Below are 24400 nucleotides of genomic sequence, written 5' to 3' on the forward strand. Positions count from 1 at the left end.
CTAATGGGGGGGGGGAACTGTACTGTGCCCCTAATGGGGGGGGGGACTGTACTGCACCCCTAATGGGGGGGGAGACTGTACTGTGCCCCTAATGGGGGGTGGGGGGACCTGTACTGCGCCCCTAATGGGGGGGGGAGGGACCTGTACTGTGCCCCTAATGGGGGGGGGGAGGGACCTGTACTGCGCCCCTAATGGGGGGGGGAAGGGGAACTGTACTGCGCCCCTAATGTGGGGAACTATACTGCACATAATGTGGGGGAACTGTCGGGGGGCCATCATAATGAAGTGCTCCGTCTTTCAGGCAGCCTTAATATGGCCCTAACTGGCTGACATACCACATTCTGTGATAGTGTTTCTACTTGATTCTACTAACAATATCATTTATCTCTGATCTTAACTGTTATAGAATTGAAATAAATAAAGGATAAATAGTAATGTCACATAGCAGTGTGGTCTACATAACCTGTGAATTCAACAACCCTTTTGTCAAATGGGTTGTACCTGTGGTAGTTTGAGTAGGAATAAGAAATCCAAGCACTAACATGATAAACTATCAACACATTGGGCGCTAAATTTGTCCACTCTGAACTTTTATAAGTCTTGTTATGTGATGTAGTGACATCTAGAGCTTAGGGTTTGGGGTGTGACCAGGTTGATCTCCCTTCCTTCTCAGGCTTTCTTATGTGCCTTAAAGGGGTACTCTAGTGGAAAACAACGTGGACAGGTGAAACTCGAAAAATTTGAATATCGTGCAAAGTTCATTTATTTCAGTAATGCAACTTAAAAGGTGAAACTAATATATGAGAGAGACTCATTACATGCAAAGCAAGATAGTTCAAGTCGTGATTTGTCATAATTTCTCACGAAAACCCCAAAGCCCCCACAATTACTATGATTTGGGGAGCCATGTCCACTGCTGGTGTGCTTCATGAAGTCCAGGGTCAACATAACCGTCTATCAGGAGATTTTGAAGCCCTTCATGCTTCCTTTCCTTAAGTTGCATTAATTAAATACATGAGACTTTTACACGATATTCAAATTTTTCGAGTTTCACTTGTATATATTTTCAGCATTATCTTTGTGCAGGGACACAGGCACCAGGACACTGCACTGTGACTCAGTACAATATCAGTACAAGATGTAACAAAATTATTGTTGTTTTCATAATTTATGCGTTTGTGTCCAAAATTATGTGCTGTTATACACAATCTTTTATACACAATAATGACCTTAATCATTACTTACTTTACAGTATATCCTGTCAGTCAACAGAGCAAATTTAAATAAAGAACTGCTTAATGGTAAGTCTTCTCATTCTGAAATTCTAAAATTGATATATTAATATTGTTTACCCAACAAATACGCTATATCTTTTGCTCACTCATCTTCCCTTGTGGAGGGGACGTGTTCCTCACTCTGCATGACACATCTTCCTCCCTGAGTCTTCTGTGCTGGGTCTTTTAATCTAATCACTGCAAGATTCTCTGTAACTCCCTCTTCTGTTTTCATGCCATACATGTTACACAGAGGAGGATTATTGGAGTTGCCTGCAGTATACCTAAGACACAATGGTGAGTCTAAAAAGTGTAAAAATAAACATCTTTATACATTAGTGCAAAGGTTTAGTGATAAAAGTGCATTAGTTTGTATGCATCTTTTTTATCTGTTCTATTAGACCATGTGTGCCTTCCAGCTTTCTCAGACTCCTGAATGGCAGAGCAGCTGTTCAAACAGTGTTTTACAAATGCAAACACAGCTAAGACCTTGTAGTATCACACATACAAAGCTGCAGTTAGTATCACACATAATATACTTCGATACTCAGCTAAGAACTGTGCATTCTTGCTCTTTTAGCTGCTGCTCTGAACTACCCAGAGCGGATCACATGGTTAGGGAGCAGTGAATATAGATGAGGGAAGTGTGTGTGGCTTCAGCCAATCAGGGACTCGCAGACACTGAAAAACAGTCTGAGAGTGTGAGCCTGCACAGCACAGATATTCTATACTGGATACTGGCTTGCATTATGGATACCAAAATACTATAAAATACAAAGTCATTGGTATGGCAATTTTTTTTAAGGTAAGAGTATAGAAAGGAAAAAGGATTCTTCTCTCACCCATAGAATGATGGATAGCTTCATTTATTGATCCATAATAGAAAACAAATCACAAAGGGATAGGATCCAAGCAGGGAGTGAGGGACACAGCTCTTGTGTGTGTGTGTGTGTGTGGGGGTGTACCACTGGAGCAACTAGTTTTGCATCATAGCAGACGCGTCTTCTGGCCAAGTGTACGTCCTCCTATAGTGGAATATCTATTTATATCCACACGTGAATGGAAGGATATGTATACATAAAATGAAACATAAATTCTTAAATAATATAACACCCACAGTCAAACATATAAATAGAAATGGCATATAGGACATAAAAATTCGATCCATGTAGTGACTTAAATAATAGGGTAAAGAACATTAATTTTGTTTAACCCTAGAGGACCCAGAGTGCTGAGTTTTGAAATCCAATTCGCTTGGAGTTGAGATTTCTATCTTCCCCTTGCGGCACACATTCAACTCATTGGTACGGCCTCACCTGGAATATGCTGTTCAGTTTTGGTCACCAGTTGGAGAAGGTGCAGAGACACATGACTAAACTAATATGGGACATGGAACATTTTAGCTATGAGGAAAGAATAAAAGAATTACATAGTAACATAGGCCCAGATTTATCAAAGAATGTCTACGGTAGAGCTATTTTCCCACGTGTATTTGGGTATTTGGTTTGTAGCGTGCATATTATTTATCAAGAAGGTGCAGCAGGATGATAAATTTTGCGCAACTCTGCTGTGGTAGGAAAAGCTCTACCACATACACTTTCTAGACGCTTGTGAGGGAGGGAAGTAGACACTTTCCCAGGTCCTGAATTTGGCAGGTTAGGTTTTTTTACTTTCACAGAGCTGGTATGACATTTTTTATTGCATTTTAGATGCTAAAATCTAATTTGATTACGGTGTCTAAGGGTTTAAAGCTGGGCATCACCATGATCGGTGATGTCTGGCATTAGAGATGGGTCCCGGTGGCAGATAGCCGCCAGGACCACCAAGATATGACCCGCGCTCAGCTCCTGAGCGCATGTCATAGAAGGGGAGTGGGACGATGTCGTCCACAAGAGGTTAAAGGTTGAATTGCGGTAGGTAGAAGTGATTCTCACGCATACTGGTGGGTGGTGTAGCTTTGCGCCTAAAAAAAAAAAAAGTACCTTTGCGCACAAAATAGTGACTTTTGACAAAAGTCGCAAATGATAAATACGTGACCACTGCATGGTCAAAAAGAAAAAGTTTTAGGAAGCAACATTCCTTTCTTAAACATGTTCTGAACAAAGTTGCGAGCTTCAATCCCGCGTCTTGTCTGCTTGTGGTCGGTGATTTCAAAGCTACCCTCTGGTCATCCATAGATTTCAACATCCTAGTAGCCGTGATTTTACATTTTTTCCCCACCCCCATTCAGTTTACACTAGAATAGATTTTTTTTATTTTTTTAGTTTCCCGACACCTACTGGATTTTACCTCCAAATCCCAGGTTCATACCATCTCCTGGTCGGACCACGCCCTCTTTGTGGCACGCTAGCCCATATGTCCTTGAACACCCGACATATCAGCCCCGTTTGAAGGAAGCTATTGCATCTTATTTTGCCACTAACACTGGGTCGGTACCAAATGTCACCACACTGTGGTGCGCATTCAAGGCGACAATCAGAGGGGTGCTCTTGAGCCAGACCGCCCACCACAGGCGACAGACCAGAGAGAAAAGACTGGCCATACATGGAGTTTGAAGACTTACAAACTGTCGTTCTCCTCAGATATTGCTTCACATATAGCCACACTATCTGCTGATTTACATAAGCTCGACCTTTATAAATTTGATTTGGCGCTCAGGCGTCTTGAACTCAACTCATACTGGTATGCCAACAAACCGGGCAAGGTGCTCGCTAGACAAGTTAAAACACAAGAAAGAAAACCAAACGCTGTTTAGCCTACATTACATTACATGATGGGTTGAGGGCTTTCGACCCTCAGGGCAACTCTGATGCTTTTGCCACCTATTATGGTACGTTATATAATCTCTCTAGCTCTGAGCCTAATAATCTACCTACCCCTGACTCTATAACCTCTTTCCTTGGCTCTGTCTCCTTGCCTTCTCTATCTACCTCTGCTATTGAAACTCTTTCCCTCCCCTTTACTTCCACAGAGGTGCTTGATGCGATCGGGACATTGAAAGGTGCCAAGTCCCCGGGACCTGATGGTTTAGTGAAAGAATTCTACAAATTGCATGCTCCCCTCCTTGCCCTCCACCTTACAACTCTCTTTAATTCTATAGCCAAAACGTGTGCCATGGCAGCCGAGATGCTCGACGTTACAATAGTGACACTCCCCAAACCCGGTAAACCCCCCAACGAACCTCCAAATTTTCACCCCATCTCGCTTTTAAATACAGACCTTAAATTGTACTCCAAACTGTGGGCAGTCCGTATAGCTGATATCCTCCCATCCCTGGTGCATGGTGATCAGGTGGGTTTTGTGAAGGGTTGGCAGGCCTCTGATGGCACCAGAAGGATGCTGAATGTCCTTGCAGCTGCTCACCTTGGTCGGACGCCTTCTCTGCTCCTCTCTCTGGATGCGTAGAAGGCATTCGACCGGGTGCATTGGGAGTATCTGAGAGCGGTCCTGGATACATTTGGCTTTCCCCCTCATCTTGTTTCTGCGCTTATGGCCCTTTATACTTTCCCCTCGGCGAGAGTCTTTACCTCTGGCGCCCTGTCCTCCCCCTTTTCCATTACTAATGGCACTCGCCAGGGGTGCCCCCTATCCCTGGTTTGGTTTACGCTAGTGATGGAACCGTTCGCTGAACGGGTGAGATGTCACCCTTTAATAACGGGTGTTTAGGTGGATAATGATGTCCATAAAATAGGTCTCTTCGATGATGACGTCCTGATCGCATTGACCCACCCTCTTCTTTTTCTGGATCCTGTTCTATCCCTAATTGATCTTTTCAGTGCCGCTAGCTTGTATGAACTTAACATCTCCAAGTCTACGGTCCTCCCTAGTTTGGACAAAAAAGATATTCTAGCGCTCACACAGAGATATCCTTTTAAGTGGGCTACTACAGGAATCATGTACTTAGGCATTTTTCTGACTCCCTCTCCTTCTGCTCTGGTCTCTTCCAACCTTCTCTATCTGCTCAGCTTACCCGAGATATTAAAATGTACTCTCGTTTCTCTCTTTCCTGGTGTGGTCGTATATCTGTGGTTAAGATGTTCTTATTACCCTGTATTCTATACCTGTTCCGCACTTTGCCTCTAAAATTCCCTCTAATGTCTATTAAAAGGCTTCAATCTCTGCTAATGAGATTTATATGGCAGGGGTCACTGGTGAGAGTCTCGGCTAGATCACTGTTTTTACCTACTCATATGGAAGGCTTAGGTTGCCCTGATTTACTTAATTATTATAGAGCTGCACATCTGGTTGCCTTGCAGCAGTAGTGAAGGAATGAATCAGATGCTAGATGGCTACCTATGGAGACTGCCATAGCGGGGGTCCCCTCACAGCATCACCTGCTCTGGAAGGTGGCGATCACCAAATCTCCTATTTCCACCTTCAGCCCTACAATCTCGATTACTCTCGATCTGTGGCTTTTTGCCTTATCTTCCAATCTACTTTCACTTATCTCTTTCAAAGTCTACCCCACTTTCTGTACTCTCTCTTCTTCTTCCTCATAGCTCATTCTCTGACTGGACACACAGAGGCATAATTAGCCTGGGAGATATTTCTGAACGGGGTGCTTTACTACCATTTAATCTTATTACATCCAAGTTCCAGATCCCAGCACATGACTTTTACAAATACTTACAATTACGTCACTGCATCTCACATCAGAGATGGCCGGCTGAATCGGCTGACAGACTCTACAATACATATATTACCAATCACTCAGGCACTAAGGGTGTGATATCCATCTCATACTGAGCCTTGCAATCTTCACTTGCTCCCACGACATTCCCCTTCCAAGCCGATTGGGAACGGGATTTAGGTATATATATAGTGCACAATTGAAAGATTTATACATTCTTCCATGCAAGCGCTCTAAATGTTGTACCCATGTAGAATCTTCTCTTAAACTTTTGTACAGGTGGTACTACACGCCTGAACGTTTGTCTCATATTTATGGTTCTACTAACCCCATGTGTTGGAGATGTGGTACTCATATGGGAACTTTTCTTCATATCTGGTGGACATGTGCTAAAATAATCCCATTCTGGAACTTCGTTTTTGACCTCCTCTCCAAGATTCTGACCCGTTCTTTTCCAAAAGACCCAGGCATGGCTCTCTTAGCACTCAATTTACAAGACTTACCTATGGATTCTCGAACCATCGTTTTTCATGTCCTTACCTCAGCAAGTACATTAATAGCTGCCTCATGGAAATCACAGGACATTCCGGAACTCTCAGCTCTGGTGGCAAAAGTTAATTTCTCTTGCTCCATGGAAAGACTGATAGCCAATCGTACATGGAAGGAATTCAAATTCCTGCAATGCTGGGACTACTGGTTACATTCTGACATTGGTAGGTCCTCGTGACCTACATTGAGTTATATATGCTAATGGAAGTCTTGTTTTTTTTGTTTGTTTTTTCCTTACAGTTTTGATACTTGCCTCTTGCCGCTTATATCTCAATGGTGCTACGCTGCTTTGGTTCTTTAGTACTACTGGACATCCACGGCACTGTATCTTACTAGGTGGTGTATCTTTGCTCTCTTTTGCTTTATGTTTACTTTTTTTTACTTTGCTTTTTATTTCTTACTTTTCTTTTTCTCCTCTGTTATCCTATTTTATCATTTCATTTTTACTTGTATTTTTATTTATTTATTATTTAATTTACTTCCCCGTATGTGCATCCCCTTTTTAATGTTCTGGGACGTTTTTCCCCCAGCTTTCTGTATTGTTATACTTTATATTTAAATTAAAAGTGTTTGAATAAAAAAAAGAAACATTTCTATGGGTAGGCTAAAAGAGTGAAACTGTCTATATCAAAAGATGCATAAAAGTTGCTAAATATGCTGCTTGCGCCTGAATTGCGCCAAAACATAAAAAAGACAAGAGTCCATCAAGTTCAACCTATAATCCTAATGAGTCCCCACTGAGTTGATCAAGAGGAAGGTAAAAATTGCTTCCCGACTCCAAATATGGCAGTCAGAATAAATCCCTGGATCAACATTCTGTCCCTACAAATCTAGAATCCATAACCAGCAATGTTATTACACTCCAAAAATGCATCCAGACCCATTTTGAACTCTTTTACAGAGTTCACCATGAACACCACCACATTCTCACTGCTCTTACAGTAAAGAACCCCCGTCTGTGCATTTGTTTAGTCTTGAGAAGAGACGTTTAAGCTATTTATCTACTTATATACGTTGATCATATCGATAAATAGTAGATAAATGTCTCATACAAAAAATATGGGGAAAAACTATTCAAGGATAAACCCCCTCAAAAAACAAGGGGGCACTCCCTCAGTCTTTAGTCTCAAGGGGCGACACGCCTTCTTTACCATAAGAACTGTGAATTTATGGAACAGTATACCTCAGGAAAGTAAGGTTAGATACATTCCTAGAACAAAACAACAGTAATGCTTATGCAGAAATATAATCATATCCCTTCTCCACATCCTTGAATTTAGTTAATGATGTAAACAGGTTTTTTTTTTTACCAGTTGGAGGATAATCATTAGATTTCTTGGACATCAGGCTAAATATTGAGAAAAGGGGTATCTTGAGACAATTGGCTACAAATTCCCTACATTAAAAGTAACATCAGTTGCAGCTAATTGATACATTTAAAAATGGTCAATAGTAACACAGAGGTCTACAAACAGGCCCTGGAGCTAAGTGATAGTATTAAATAACGGGGTTATCCAGATGAAGTAATAGTGAGAGCGCTTAAAAAAACGTAAATTAAAAATAGAAGTGACCTTTTAATACCAAAAAACTAAAACCACACTGAAAAAATGGATAGATTAGTTTTTTGTTCACCTGCATGAACAAGCAGATCATATGTAGTATCAATAATAATTGGTACAAGTTTGAACATGATCCTGATCTGCAAAACTTGGCACACAAAAAAAAAAAAAAAAAAAAATCACCACCAAATTGTCTGACAAAATATAACCCCAGGGGAAATTTCCCATGTAGACAGTGCAATTATTGTAAGTATAATATGGCAAATTTTATATTGGGAGGACAAAATATTTGTGTGTCACAAATCATTTTTTGCCAATTTTCCTATGCAGTGTACACTTGTTTGTTCTTGCATTTTTTATTACATAAGCAAGACAAAAGAAAAGTTGTGTACCCGCTGTTACACCGAGCGCTCCGGGTCCCCGCTCCTCCCCGGAGTGCTCGCTTCACTCCCTCCGCTGCAGCGCTCCGGTCACGTCCTCTGACCCGGGGCGCTGCGATCCCGCTGCCAGCCGGGATGCGATTCGCGATGCGGGTAGCGCCCGCTCGCGATGCGCACCCCGGCTCCCCTACCTGACTCGCTCCCCGTCTGTTCTGTCCCGGCGCGCGCGGCCCCGCTCCCTAGGGCGCGCGCGCGCCGGGTCTCTGCGATTTAAGGGGCCGCTGCGCCGCTGATTGGCGCAGTGGTTCCAATTGGGGTTTTCACCTGTGCACTTCCCTATATTACCTCACTTCCCTTGCACTCCCTTGCCGGATCTTGTTGCCTTAGTGCCAGTGAAAGCGTTCCTTGTGTGTTCCTTGCCTGTGTTTCCAGACCTTCTGCCGTTGCCCCTGACTACGATCCTTGCTGCCTGCCCCGACCTTCTGCTACGTCCGACCTTGCTTCTGCCTACTCCCTTGTACCGCGCCTATCTTCAGCAGCCAGAGAGGTGAGCCGTTGCTAGTGGATACGACCTGGTCACTACCGCCGCAGCAAGACCATCCCGCTTTGCGGCGGGCTCTGGTGAAAACCAGTAGTGGCTTAGAACCGGTCCACTAGCACGGTCCACGCCAATCCCTCTCTGGCACAGAGGGTCCACTACCTGCCAGCCGGCATCGTGACAGTAGATCCGGCCATGGATCCCGCTGAAGTTCCTCTGCCAGTTGTCGCTGACCTCACCACGGTGGTCGCCCAGCAGTCACAACAGATAGCGCAACAAGGCCAACAGCTGTCTCAACTGACCGTTATGCTACAACAGTTGCTACCACAGCTTCAGCAGTCATCTCCTCCGCCAGCTCCTGCACCTCCTCCGCAGCGAGTGGCCGCTCCTGGGATACGCTTATCCTTGCCGGATAAATTTGATGGGGACTCTAAGTTTTGCCGTGGCTTTCTTTCCCAATGTTCCCTGCATCTGGAGATGATGTCGGACCTGTTTCCCACTGAAAGGTCTAAGGTGGCTTTCGTAGTCAGTCTTCTGTCCGGAAAAGCCCTGTCATGGGCCACACCGCTCTGGGACCGCAATGACCCCGTCACTGCCTCTGTACACTCCTTCTTCTCGGAAATCCGAAGTGTCTTTGAGGAACCTGCCCGAGCCTCTTCTGCTGAGACTGCCCTGTTGAACCTGGTCCAGGGTAATTCTTCCGTTGGCGAGTATGCCGTACAATTCCGTACACTTGCTTCAGAATTGTCCTGGAATAATGAGGCCCTCTGCGCGACCTTCAAAAAAGGCCTATCCAGCAACATTAAAGATGTTCTGGCCGCACGAGAAATTCCTGCTAATCTACATGAACTTATTCACCTAGCCACTCGCATTGACATGCGTTTTTCTGAAAGGCGTCAGGAACTCCGCCAAGATATGGACTCTGTTCGCACGAGGCGTTTCGTCTCCTCGGCTCCTCTCTCCTCTGGTCCCCTGCAATCTGTTCCTGTGCCTCCCGCCGTGGAGGCTATGCAGGTCGACCGGTCTCGCCTGACACCTCAAGAGAGGACACGACGCCGTATGGAGAACCTCTGCCTGTACTGTGCTAGTACCGAACACTTCCTGAGGGATTGTCCTATCCGTCCTCCCCGCCTGGAAAGACGTACGCTGACTCCGCACAAAGGTGAGACAGTCCTTGATGTCTACTCTGCTTCTCCACGTCTTACTGTGCCTGTGCGGATGTCTGCCTCTGCCTTCTCCTTCTCTACAGTGGCCTTCTTGGACTCTGGATCTGCAGGAAATTTTATTTTGGCCTCTCTCGTCAACAGGTTCAACATCCCGGTGACCAGTCTCGCCAGACCCCTCTACATCAATTGTGTAAATAATGAAAGATTGGACTGTACCATACGTTTCCGCACGGAGCCCCTTCTTATGAGCATCGGATCTCATCATGAGAGGATTGAACTTTTGGTCCTCCCCAATTGCACCTCGGAGATTCTCCTTGGACTTCCCTGGCTTCAACTTCATTCCCCAACCCTGGATTGGTCCACTGGGGAGATCAAGAGTTGGGGGTCCTCTTGTTCCAAGAACTGTCTAAAACCGGTTCCCAGTAACCCTTGCCGTAACTCTGTGGTTCCTCCAGTAACCGGTCTCCCTAAGGCCTATATGGACTTCGCGGATGTTTTCTGCAAAAAACAAGCTGAGACTCTACCTCCTCACAGGCCTTATGATTGCCCTATCGACCTCCTCCCGGGTACTACTCCACCCCGGGGCAGAATTTATCCTCTCTCTGCCCCAGAGACTCTTGCCATGTCCGAATACGTCCAGGAGAATCTAAAAAAGGGCTTTATCCGTAAATCCTCCTCTCCTGCCGGAGCCGGATTTTTCTTTGTGTCCAAAAAAGATGGCTCCCTACGTCCTTGCATTGACTACCGCGGTCTTAATAAAATCACGGTTAAGAACCGCTACCCCTTACCCCTCATCTCTGAACTCTTTGATCGCCTCCAAGGTGCCCACATCTTCACTAAATTGGACTTAAGAGGCGCCTATAACCTCATCCGCATCAGAGAGGGGGACGAGTGGAAAACGGCATTTAACACCAGAGATGGACACTTTGAGTATCTGGTCATGCCCTTTGGACTGTGCAATGCCCCTGCCGTCTTCCAAGACTTTGTCAATGAAATTTTTCGTGATCTGTTATACTCCTGTGTTGTTGTATATCTGGACGATATCCTAATTTTTTCTGCCAATCTAGAAGAACACCGCCAGCATGTCCGTATGGTTCTTCAGAGACTTCGTGACAACCAACTCTATGCCAAAATTGAGAAATGTCTGTTTGAATGCCAATCTCTTCCTTTTCTAGGATATTTGGTCTCTGGCCAGGGACTACAGATGGATCCAGACAAACTCTCTGCCGTCTTAGATTGGCCACGCCCCTCCGGACTCCGTGCTATCCAACGCTTTTTGGGGTTCGCCAATTATTACAGGCAATTTATTCCACATTTTTCTACCATTGTGGCTCCTATCGTGGCTTTAACCAAAAAAAATGCTGATCCCAAGTCCTGGCCTCCTCAAGCAGAAGACTCCTTTAAACGACTCAAGTCTGCCTTTTCTTCGGCTCCCGTGCTCTCCAGACCTGACCCTTCCAAACCCTTCCTATTGGAGGTTGATGCCTCCTCAGTGGGAGCTGGAGCTGTTCTTCTACAAAAAAATTCTTCCGGGCATGCTGTCACTTGTGGTTTTTTCTCTAGGACCTTCTCTCCAGCGGAGAGGAACTACTCCATCGGGGATCGAGAGCTTCTAGCCATTAAATTAGCACTTGAGGAATGGAGGCATCTGCTGGAGGGATCAAGATTTCCTGTTATTATCTACACCGACCACAAGAACCTCTCCTACCTCCAGTCTGCCCAACGGCTGAATCCTCGCCAGGCCCGGTGGTCTCTGTTCTTTGCCCGATTTAATTTTGAGATTCACTTTCGTCCTGCCGATAAGAACATTAGGGCCGATGCTCTCTCTCGTTCCTCGGATGCCTCAGAAGTTGATCTCCCTCCGCAACACATCATTCCACCTGACTGCCTGATCTCCACTTCTCCTGCCTCCATCAGGCAGACTCCTCCAGGAAAGACCTTTGTTTCTCCACGCCAACGCATCGGAATCCTCAAATGGGGTCACTCCTCCCATCTCGCAGGTCATGCGGGCATCAAGAAATCTGTGCAACTCATCTCCCGCTTCTATTGGTGGCCGACTCTGGAGACGGATGTTGGGGACTTTGTGCGAGCCTGCACTATCTGTGCCCGGGATAAGACTCCTCGCCAGAAGCCCGCTGGTTTTCTTCATCCTCTGCCTGTCCCCGAACAGCCTTGGTCTCTGATTGGTATGGATTTTATTACTGATTTACCCCCTTCCCGTGGCAACACCGTTATTTGGGTGGTCGTTGATCGATTCTCCAAAATGGCACATTTCATCCCTCTTCCTGGTCTTCCTTCTGCGCCTCAGTTGGCTAAACAATTTTTTGTACACATTTTTCGTCTTCACGGGTTGCCTACGCAGATTGTCTCGGATAGAGGGGTCCAATTCGTGTCTAAATTCTGGAGGGCTCTCTGTAAACAACTCAAGATTAAATTAAATTTTTCCTCTGCATATCATCCCCAGTCCAATGGACAAGTAGAAAGAATTAACCAGATCCTGGGTGATTATTTGCGACATTTTGTTTCCTCCCGCCAGGATGACTGGGCAGATCTCCTTCCATGGGCCGAATTCTCGTATAACTTCAGGGTCTCTGAATCTTCCTCCAAATCCCCATTTTTCGTGGTGTACGGCCGTCACCCTCTTCCCCCCCTCCCTACCCCCTTGCCCTCTGGTCTGCCCGCTGTGGATGAAATTTCTCGTGACCTTTCCATTATATGGAGAGAGACCCAAGATTCTCTCTTACAGGCTTCTTCACGCATGAAGAGGTTCGCGGATAAGAAAAGAAGAGCTCCCCCCGTTTTTTCCCCTGGAGACAAGGTATGGCTCTCCGCTAAATATGTCCGCTTCCGTGTCCCTAGCTACAAGTTGGGACCACGCTATCTTGGTCCTTTCAAAATTTTGTGTCAAATTAATCCTGTCTCTTATAAACTTCTTCTTCCTCCTTCTCTTCGTATCCCTAATGCCTTTCACGTCTCTCTTCTCAAACCACTCATCCTCAACCGTTTTTCTCCCAAATCTGTTCCTCCCACTCCTGTTTCCGGCTCCTCGGACGTCTTCTCGGTCAAGGAAATTTTGGCTGCCAAAAAGGTCAGAGGGAAAAATTTTTTTTTAGTAGACTGGGAGGGTTGTGGTCCTGAAGAGAGATCCTGGGAACCTGAGGACAACATCCTTGACAAAAGTCTGCTCCTCAGGTTCTCAGGCTCCAAGAAGAGGGGGAGACCCAAGGGGGGGGGTACTGTTACACCGAGCGCTCCGGGTCCCCGCTCCTCCCCGGAGCGCTCGCTTCACTCCCTCCGCTGCAGCGCTCCGGTCACGTCCTCTGACCCGGGGCGCTGCGATCCCGCTGCCAGCCGGGATGCGATTCGCGATGCGGGTAGCGCCCGCTCGCGATGCGCACCCCGGCTCCCCTACCTGACTCGCTCCCCGTCTGTTCTGTCCCGGCGCGCGCGGCCCCGCTCCCTAGGGCGCGCGCGCGCCGGGTCTCTGCGATTTAAGGGGCCGCTGCGCCGCTGATTGGCGCAGTGGTTCCAATTGGGGTTTTCACCTGTGCACTTCCCTATATTACCTCACTTCCCTTGCACTCCCTTGCCGGATCTTGTTGCCTTAGTGCCAGTGAAAGCGTTCCTTGTGTGTTCCTTGCCTGTGTTTCCAGACCTTCTGCCGTTGCCCCTGACTACGATCCTTGCTGCCTGCCCCGACCTTCTGCTACGTCCGACCTTGCTTCTGCCTACTCCCTTGTACCGCGCCTATCTTCAGCAGCCAGAGAGGTGAGCCGTTGCTAGTGGATACGACCTGGTCACTACCGCCGCAGCAAGACCATCCCGCTTTGCGGCGGGCTCTGGTGAAAACCAGTAGTGGCTTAGAACCGGTCCACTAGCACGGTCCACGCCAATCCCTCTCTGGCACAGAGGGTCCACTACCTGCCAGCCGGCATCGTGACACCCGCATGCGCGAGCATCTCTACTCATTCTGAACTGGCAAAGAAGCCACTCAATTTCTTGTTCACATGAACAAACCATTTACAAACCATTTACAATTTGCCGGACTGGAAAGAGTTGAATGTGTGCCGCAAGGGGACGATAGACACCTCCACTTATTACGCAGAGAAGTGCATTGGATATTAAAACTCAGCACCCTGGGTCCTCTAGGGTTAAATGAAAGGAACGATCTTTACCCTTTCATTTAAGTCACTACTGATATTATTACAGCAATATTCTCAGCATCCTCATATTTGTCTGTGAGCTGACATACATTCACCAGGAAGGCATTCATTCAAACCAAAAAGACACCTACAGCTTGGTTGATAGGGACGCTCATTTTCCCTCTTTTATTCATATTTAGACTTCAAGGTTTCCCTTTCCTGGCTACATGTATCTATCTTTTGACATGTTTTATGGACATTACATCATACCAACTGTTTCAGTGAATGTACTTACATTAGTAAGGTCAGAACTAAAGCAATTTCTAATGTTTAGGGAGGTACCTGTCTACTAGGTCTATGTTTATGCATACTCACAATATGTATACCCGTTTATTTATGTGCTACTTGTAATTTCTTTAAAGGGGCATTCCAGGCAAAAACTTTTTTTTATATATCAATTTGTAAATTACTTCTATTAAAAAATCTTAATCCTTCCAATAGTTATTAGCTTCTGAAGTTTTCTGTCTAACTGCTCAATGATGATGTCACGTCCCGGGAGCTGTGCATGATGGGAGAATATCCCCATAGGAGCTGGACAGCTCCCGGGACGTGAGCCATCAGAAAGCAGTTAGACAGAAAACAGCAACTCAACTTCAGAAGCTAATAACTATTGGAAGTATTAAGATTTTTTAATAGTAGTAATTTACAAATCTGTTTAACTTTCCGGAGCCAGTTGATATATAAAAAAAAGTTTTGGCCTGGAATACCCCTTTAAATCATACATAATCCAACTCGATGGAGTAGATACATGCATTAAACAAAAACTAATCCTACTAATATTAGTTAAATATTAATTAAAAATTTATGTAAAAATTGTTCCCAAAACCCATTTTCAACACCCTTAACTAACTGAATTTAACCAACTAAACTATGCAGGCCATATCCTATAGAAAATAAACTACAACCTCTATTATCCGGTACCTTCTAGAAACTAGTGGTCAAAAGTCCCATGCATCCCATACCTTATGAAAGATACCATTTACTCATCCCCCTGGACAAACCTACCCTTTCTATATTCTTACACCAAGGTTTCTTTTTCCTTATAATATTATCATCATAAAGATTCTTATTCCACTGTATTAGTAAAGAAACACCAATATTCACCCACTGACTCTTCTTATCAAATGTCACATCCTAACAATCCAATATCATTAACTTCTCCTCAGAAACAGCCACAGCAATGTAAGACATCTATACATTATCTGATAACTGTAGAGCATCTCTACTCATTCTGAACTGGCAAAGAAGCCACTCAATTTCTTGTTCACATGAACAAACCATTTACAAACCATTTACAATTTGCCGGACTGGAAAGAGTTGAATGTGTGCCGCAAGGGGACGATAGACACCTCCACTTATTACGCAGAGAAGTGCATTGGATATTAAAACTCAGCACCCTGGGTCCTCTAGGGTTAAATGAAAGGAACGATCTTTACCCTTTCATTTAAGTCACTACTGATATTATTACAGCAATATTCTCAGCATCCTCATATTTGTCTGTGAGCTGACATACATTCACCAGGAAGGCATTCATTCAAACCAAAAAGACACCTACAGCTTGGTTGATAGGGACGCTCATTTTCCCTCTTTTATTCATATTTAGACTTCAAGGTTTCCCTTTCCTGGCTACATGTATCTATCTTTTGACATGTTTTATGGACATTACATCATACCAACTGTTTCAGTGAATGTACTTACATTAGTAAGGTCAGAACTAAAGCAATTTCTAATGTTTAGGGAGGTACCTGTCTACTAGGTCTATGTTTATGCATACTCACAATATGTATACCCGTTTATTTATGTGCTACTTGTAATTTCTTTAAAGGGGCATTCCAGGCAAAAACTTTTTTTTATATATCAATTTGTAAATTACTTCTATTAAAAAATCTTAATCCTTCCAATAGTTATTAGCTTCTGAAGTTTTCTGTCTAACTGCTCAATGATGATGTCACGTCCCGGGAGCTGTGCATGATGGGAGAATATCCCCATAGGAGCTGGACAGCTCCCGGGACGTGAGCCATCAGAAAGCAGTTAGACAGAAAACAGCAACTCAACTTCAGAAGCTAATAACTATTGGAAGTATTAAGATTTTTTAATAGTAGTAATTTACAAATCTGTTTAACTTTCCGGAGCCAGTTGATATATAAAAAAAAGTTTTGGCCTGGAATACCCCTTTAAATCATACATAATCCAACTCGATGGAGTAGATACATGCATTAAACAAAAACTAATCCTACTAATATTAGTTAAATATTAATTAAAAATTTATGTAAAAATTGTTCCCAAAACCCATTTTCAACACCCTTAACTAACTGAATTTAACCAACTAAACTATGCAGGCCATATCCTATAGAAAATAAACTACAACCTCTATTATCCGGTACCTTCTAGAAACTAGTGGTCAAAAGTCCCATGCATCCCATACCTTATGAAAGATACCATTTACTCATCCCCCTGGACAAACCTACCCTTTCTATATTCTTACACCAAGGTTTCTTTTTCCTTATAATATTATCATCATAAAGATTCTTATTCCACTGTATTAGTAAAGAAACACCAATATTCACCCACTGACTCTTCTTATCAAATGTCACATCCTAACAATCCAATATCATTAACTTCTCCTCAGAAACAGCCACAGCAATGTAAGACATCTATACATTATCTGATAACTGTTAACTCAACACACTTCTGGCAACCAATGGGGGTACCAGGACCCACTAATTTTTTGTGCCCTTGGTAGAAATATGTTGAATATAGAACCAACTTGAAGAATACCAATGAGGCTTGGATATAATTAAACTTAACTTTTACTAGATATTAATAAAAAAAATGCAGCTTGCATTATGCCCGGGAGGTCCCGGCTGATATCAGCAACCAGGGACACACCGGTAATAGTGGACATTGCGCTTATGTCCACCATTTACCCCTCAGATGCCTTGATCAATGCAGGTCACGGCATCTGCGGCAGTGTGGTCAGAAAACTGGATGATCGGATCGCCCGCATCGCTGCCACAGGGATCCGATCATCCATAAAGGCCGTCCGTCTCCCAGGGTCTTCTGCTCTTGTCTGAGATCGAGCAGACCAGAGCAGAAGATGACCAATAATACTGAGCTTTGCCCTATGCATGTTCAGTATCTGCAATCAAGTGATTGCTATAAATATTAAGAGTTAAAGTGTAAAAAAAAGGAGAAAAAAATAGAAAAATCCCCTCCCCCTAATAAAAATGTAAATTGATCCTTTTTCACATTTTACCCCCAAAAAGTGTAAAAAAAATTTAACATATTTGGTATTGTCGCGTGCTTAAATGTCCGAACTATCAAAATATAATAATGATCCCGTATGGGGAACGGCTTAAACGTTAAAAAAAAAAGTCCACAATTGTTGCTTTTTTTGTCACATCATATTAAAAATGTATTAATAAAAATTGTATTCAATATTTTATATGCGCAAATGTGGTATCAATAAAAAGTTCAGATCACGACGCAAAAAAATTAGCCCTCATACTGCCACTTATAAGGTAAAATGAAAAAGTAATAGGTCGACAAAAGATGGATTTTAACCTCTTCAGGACGCAGGGCGTATGGATACGCCCTGCATCCCGAGTCCTTAAGGACGCAGGGCGTATCCATACGCCCATGGAAATTCCGGTCCCCACCGCTAGCCGGTTGGGGACCGGAGCCGGATGCCTGTTGAAATTGTTCAGCAGGCATCACGGCATATCGCCCAGGGGGGTCATTATGCCCCCCTATGTCGGCGATGGCCGCAGATCGCTGGACAATTCAGTCCAGCGATCTGCGGCGATTCCGGGTCAATTGGGTCTCCAGTGACCCGGTGACAGAGACGGCCCCGAACAGCCATAGCCAGCAGGGATGAGGTGGCACTGGTGCCACCTCACGAGCGCCCTGATTCGTCGACCGGTTTACCGGCCGACCAATCAGGGCACCTGCTGCGGGTGTCACTCCCGCAACCTGCTCCACCCCTCTTCCGGAGGACGTGAGTCGGTGCGGCAGCGAGGGACTGACCTGTGTCCCGGCGCAGCAGTAGGAGGTGAGTGACAGCCTCCTGCTGTTGCTTAGGGCATGCTGGGAGCTGTAGTTATGCAACAGCAGGAGGCAGACCACCACAACTCCCAGTATTCCGTTATGGGAATGCTGGGACTTATAGTTTTGCAACAGCTGGAGGCACATTTTTTCTATGGAAAAGTGTACCTTCAGCTGTTGTATAACTACAACTCCCAGCTTGCACAAACAGCTAAAGTGCATGCTGGGAGTTGTAGTGCATCTGCTGGTTGCATAACTACAACTCCCAGCATGCCCGTTGGCTGTCGGTGACTGCTGAGAGTTGTAGTTTTGCAACACTGGTTGTGAAACACTGAGTTAGGTCACAAACTCAGTGATACATAACCAGTGTGCCTACTCTCAGCATGTACAGTCTGTCAGCGCATGCTGGGAGTTGTAGTTTTGCAACAGCTGGATGTTCCCCCCCAATGTGAATGTACAGGGTATACTCACATGGGCAGAGGTTTACAGTAAGTATCCGGCTGCAAGTTTGAGCTGTGGCAAATTTTCTGCCGCAGCTCAAACTGCCAGCGAGAAACTACTGTGAACCCCTGCCCGTGCGACTGTACCCTAAAAACACTACACTACCATAAAATAAAAAGTAAAAAAACACTACATAAACACATACCCCTACACAGCTCCCCTACCCAATAAAAATGAAAAACGTCTGGTACGCCACTGTTTCCAAAACGGAGCCTCCAGCTGTTGCAAAACAACAACTCCCAGTATTGCCGGACAGGCGTTGACTGTCCAAGCATGCTGGGAGTTTTACAACAGCTGGAGGCACCCTGTTTGGGAATCACTGGCGTAGAATGTCCACCCTATGCAATCCCTAATTTAGGCCTAAAATGGGCATGGCGCTCTCACTTTGGAGCCCTGTCGTATTTCAAGGCAACAGTTTAGGGTCATATATAGGGTGTCGCCGTACTCGGGAGAAATTGTGTTACAAATTTTGGGGGGGTATTTTCTGCTTTTACCCCTTTTAAAAATGTAAAATTTTTGGGAAAACAAGCATTTTAGGTAAAAAAAAAATATTTTTTTACTTATGCAAAAGTCGTGAAACACCTGTGGGGTATAAAGGTTCACTTAACCCCTTGTTACGTTCACTGAGGGGTCTAGTTTCCAAAATAGTATGCCATGTGTTTTTGTTTTTTTTGCTGTTCTGGCACCATAGGGGCTTCCTAAATGCGACATGCCCCCCGAGCAAAATTTGGTCTCAAAAAGCCAAATATGACTCCTTCTCTTCTGAGCATTGTAGTTCGCCCGTAGTGCACTTCAGGCCAACTTATGGGGTACCTCCATACTCAGAAGAGATGGGGTTACAAATTTTGGGGGGTATTTTCTGCTATTAACCCTTGCAAAAATGTGAAATTTGGGGGGAAACACATTTTTGTGAAATTTTTTTATTTATTTTTTTACATATGCAAAAGTCGTGAAACACCTGTGGGGTATGAAGGCTCACTTGATTCTTGTTACGTTCCTCAAGGGGTCTAGTTTCCAAAATGGTATGCCATGTTTTTTTTTTTTTTTTTGCTGTTCTGGCACCATAGGGGCTTCCTAAATGCAACATGCCCCCCAAAAACCATTTCAGAAAAACGTACTCTCCAAAATCCCCTTGTCGCTCCTTCGCTTCTTAGCCCTCTACTGCGCCCACCGAACACTTTACATAGACATATGAGGTATGTCCTTACTCGAGAGAATTTGGGCTACAAATAAAAGTATAAATTTTCTCCTTTTACCCCTTGTAAAAATTCAAAAATTGGGTCTACAAGAACATGCGAGTGTAAAAAATGAAGATTGTGAATTTTCTCCTTCACTTTGCTGCTATTCCTGTGAAACACTTAAAGGGTTAAAACACTGACTGAATGTCATTTTGAATACTTTGGGGGGTGTAGTTTTTATATCTTCAAATCCACTTCAAACCTGAACTGGTCCCTGAAAAATTGTGAGTTTGGAAATTTTGTGAAAAATTGGAAAATTGCTGCTGAACTTTGAAGCCCTCTGGTGTCTTCCAAAAGTAAAAACACATCAATTTTATTATGCAAACATAAAGTGGACATATTGTATATGTGAATAAAAAAAATAATTATTTGGAATATCCATTTTCCTTACAAGCAGAGAGCTTCAAAGTTAGAAAAATGTTAGAAAAATTTTACAACTATGTTAAAGTAGAATATGTCACGAAAAAACAGTCTCGGAATCAGAATGATAACTAAAAGCATCCCAGAGTTATTAATGTTTAACCCCTTCAGGACCAAGCCCATTTTGGCCTTAAGGACCAGAGCGTTTTTTGCACATCTGACCACTGTCACTTTAAACATTAATAACTCTGGAATGCTTTTAGTTTAGTAAATTTTGCATTTTTCTAACTTTGAAGCTCTCTGCTTGTAAGGAAAATGTATATTACAAATAAAAAAAATTTTTATTCACATATACAATATGTCTACTTTATGTCTGCATCATAAAAGTGAAGAGTTTTTACTTTTGGAAGACACCAGAGGGCTTCAAAGTTCAGCAGCAATTTTCCAATTTTTCACAAAATTTTCAAACTCACTATTTTTCAGGGACCAGTTCAGGTTTGAAGTGGATTTGAAGGGTCTTCATATTAGAAATACCCCACAAAAGACCCCATTATAAAAACTGCACTCCCCAAAGTATTCAAAATGACATTCAGTCATCATTTTAACTGTTTAGGTGTTTCACAGGAATAGAAGCAAAGTGAAGGAGAAAATTCACAATCTTCATTTTTTACACTCGCATGTTCTTGTAGACCCAATTTTTGAATTTTTACAAGGGGTAAAAGGAGAAAATGTATACTTATATTTGTAGCCCGATTTCTCTCGAGTAAGCACATACCTCATATGTCTATGTAAAGTGTTCGGCGGGCGCAGTAGAGGGCTCAGAAGGGAAAGAGCGATAAGGGGATTTTGGAGAGTACGTTTTTCTGAAATGGTTTTTGGGGGGCATGTTGCATTTAGGAAGCCCCTATGGTGCCAGAACAGCAAAAAACCCTCACATGGCATACCATTGTGGAAACTAGACCCCTTGAGGAACATAACAAGGAATAAAGTGAGCCTTAATACCCCACAGGTGTTTCACGACTTTTGCATATGTAAAAAAATAATATTTTTTTTCACTAAAATGTGTGTTTCCCCCCAAATTTCACATTTTTCCAAGGGTTAAGAGCAGGAAATACCCCCCAATATTTGTAACCCCTTCTCTTCTGAGTATGGAGGTACCCCATAAGTTGACCTGAAGTGCACTATGGGCGAACTACAATGCTCAGAAGAGAAGGAGTCATATTTGGCTTTTTGAGAGCAAATTTTGCTCAGGGGGCATGTCGCATTTAGGAAGCCCCTATGGTGCCAGAACAGCAAAAAAAAAAAACACTTGTCATACCATTTTGGAAACTAGACCCCTTGAGGAACGTAACAAGGGGTACAGTGAGCATTTGCCCCCCACTGGTGTCTGACAGATCTTTGGAACAGTGGGCTGTACAAGTTTTCATTTTCACGGACCACTGTTCCAAAGATCCGTCAGACACCTGTGGGGGGTAAATTCTCACTGCACCCCTCATTACATTCTGTGAGGGGTGTCGTTTCCGAAATGGGGTCACATGTGGGTTTTTTTTTTTTTTTGCGTTTGTCAAAACCGCTGTAACAATCAGCCACCACTGTGCAAATCACCTCAAATGTACATGGTGCGCTCTCCCTTCTGGGCCTTGTTGTGCGCCCCCAGAGCACTTTGCGCTCACATATGGGGTATCTCTGTAGTCGGGAGAAATTGCGTTACAAATTTTGGGGGGCTTTTTTCCCTTTTACCTCTTGTGAAAATGTAAAGTATAGGGCAACACCAGCATGTTAGTGTAAAAAATTTAATTTTTTTACACTAACATTCTGGTGTAGACCCCAACTTTTCCTTTTCATGAAGGGTTAAAGAAGAAAAAGCCCTCCAAACCTTGTAATGCAATTTCTCCCGAGTACAGAGATACCCCATATGTGGCCCTAAACTGTTGCCCTGAAATACGACAGGGCTCCAAAGTGAGAGCGCCGTGCGCATTTGAGGCCTAAATTAGGGATTTGCATAGGGGTGGACATAGGGGTATTCTACGCCAGTGATTCCCAAACAGGGTGTCTCCAGCTGTTGCAAAACTCCCAGCATGCGTGGACAGTAGACGGCTGTCCGGCAATACTGGGAGTTGTTGTTTTTCAACAGCTGGAGGCTCTGCTTTGGAAACAGTGGTGTACCGGACGTTCTTATTGGGGGAGGGGGGCTGTGTAGGGGTATGTGTATATGTAGTGTTTTTAACTTTTTATTTTATTTTGTGTTAGTGTAGTGTAGTGTTTTTAGGGTACAGTCACATGGGCGGGGGATTACAGCGAGTTTCCCAGCGCAAAATTTGCTGCATCTCAAGATGCGAGAAACGCACTGTAAAAGCCTCGCCCATGTGAAGGGGGGGGGGGGGGGGTGCACCAGCTGTTGCAAAACCACAACTCCCAGCATGCATGGTCTGTTAGTGCATGCTGGGAGTTATAGTTTTGCAACAGCTGGAGGCACACAGGTTAGGAAACACTGAGTTAGAAACAGACAATGTTTCCCAACCAGTGTGTCTCCAGTTGTTGCAAAACTACAACTCCCAGCATGCCCAGACAGCTGAAGGGCATGCTGGGAGTTGTAGTTCGGCAACATCTGAAGGGCCAGATGTTGCTGAACTAAAACTCCCAGCATGCCTGGACAGTCAGTGCATACTGGGAGTTGTAGTTTTGCAACAGCTGGAAGAGCACAGATTGGAGACCATTATACAATGGTCTCCAAACTGGGGCTCTCCAGATGTTGCAAAACTACAACTCCCAGCATGCATGGTCTGTTAGTGCATGCTGGGAGTTATAGTTTTGCAACAGCTGGAGGCACACAGGTTAGGAAACACTGAGTTAGAAACAATGTTTCCCAACCAGTGTGTCTCCAGTTGTTGCAAAACTACAACTCCCAGCATGCCCAGACAGCTGAAGGACATGCTGGAAGTTGTAGTTCGGCAACATCTGAAGGGCCAGATGTTGCTGAACTAAAACTCCCAGCATGCCTGGACAGTCAGTGCATGCTGGGAGTTGTAGTTTTGCAACAGCTGGAAAAGCACAGATTGGAGACCATTATACAATGGTCTCCAAACTGGGGCCCTCCAGATGTTGCAAAACTACAACTCCCAGCATGCACAGACAGCCAAAGGCTGTCTAGGCATGCTGGGAGTTGTAGTTTTCAGATTTCTAGAAGCAGCAGTGAAGATCTTCACTGCTGCCTCTGAGGACTACATACTCACCTGCCGGTCCCGTCGCTGCTCGTCCACGTGGCCGGTCCTGCGGCTGCTCCTCGGTCCCGCCGCTGCTCCAGGTAAGGCCGCCGGTCCCCTGGTGTTCCCCCCCTATACCGCAGGTCCCTGCGAGCCCCCGCAGCCATCGTCCCCCGTTCTGCCCGACTTCCAGGGGCGGGCAGTGCGGGGGATCTGAACTTTCACCCCAGATCACTGTGATTGGTCCACAGGGACCAATCACAGTGATCGCTGACCAGGACCATCAATGGATGGTCCTGGGGGGTGAAGCAGAAGTTGTCCCCTGCTGGAAACAGCGGGACTTCTGCCAGTTAACCCGTGCGATGCTGCGCATCGCACGGGTTAACTGAATGGCATATATAAACGCCGGGATGCGCGAACGCACTGCACAACCCGGCGTTTATATATGCCATTCTGCGGGAAGGGGTTAAAGTGACAGTGGTCAGAATTGCAAAAAAAGGTGAAAAAGGTCTAAGTCCTTAAGTGGTTAAATGTGCTAATTTGGTTAAAAAGTTTGAGATTTTTTTTAAGCGGTACAATAATAGAAAGTTATGTAATCATGGGTAGAATTTTAATCGTATTGACCCACAAAATAAGGAAAACATGTCATTTTTACCGTAAATTGTACAGTGTGAAAACAAAACCTTCCAAAATTTTCAAAATTGCGGTTTTCTTAAAAATTTTCCCACACAAATATTTTTTGGGTTGCACCATACA

General features: G+C 44.4%; 1 protein-coding gene across 9 annotated transcripts in view; it reads left to right on the plus strand.

Annotated features, from left to right (window-relative positions):
* The window catches only part of KMO (kynurenine 3-monooxygenase), a 622272-nt gene that overhangs the window by 189448 nt on the left and 408424 nt on the right, over positions 1-24400 (plus strand). For all 9 annotated transcript variants that reach the window (XM_056566897.1, XM_056566902.1, XM_056566899.1 and 6 more), the window contains one exon: positions 1253-1301. In XM_056566897.1, the coding sequence (XP_056422872.1) occupies positions 1253-1301 (49 nt within the window). The remainder of the gene's footprint in view (positions 1-1252; positions 1302-24400) is intronic.

The sequence above is a fragment of the Hyla sarda genome, chromosome 3 (assembly GCF_029499605.1).
Source record: "Hyla sarda isolate aHylSar1 chromosome 3, aHylSar1.hap1, whole genome shotgun sequence".
Lineage (NCBI taxonomy): Eukaryota > Metazoa > Chordata > Amphibia > Anura > Hylidae > Hyla > Hyla sarda.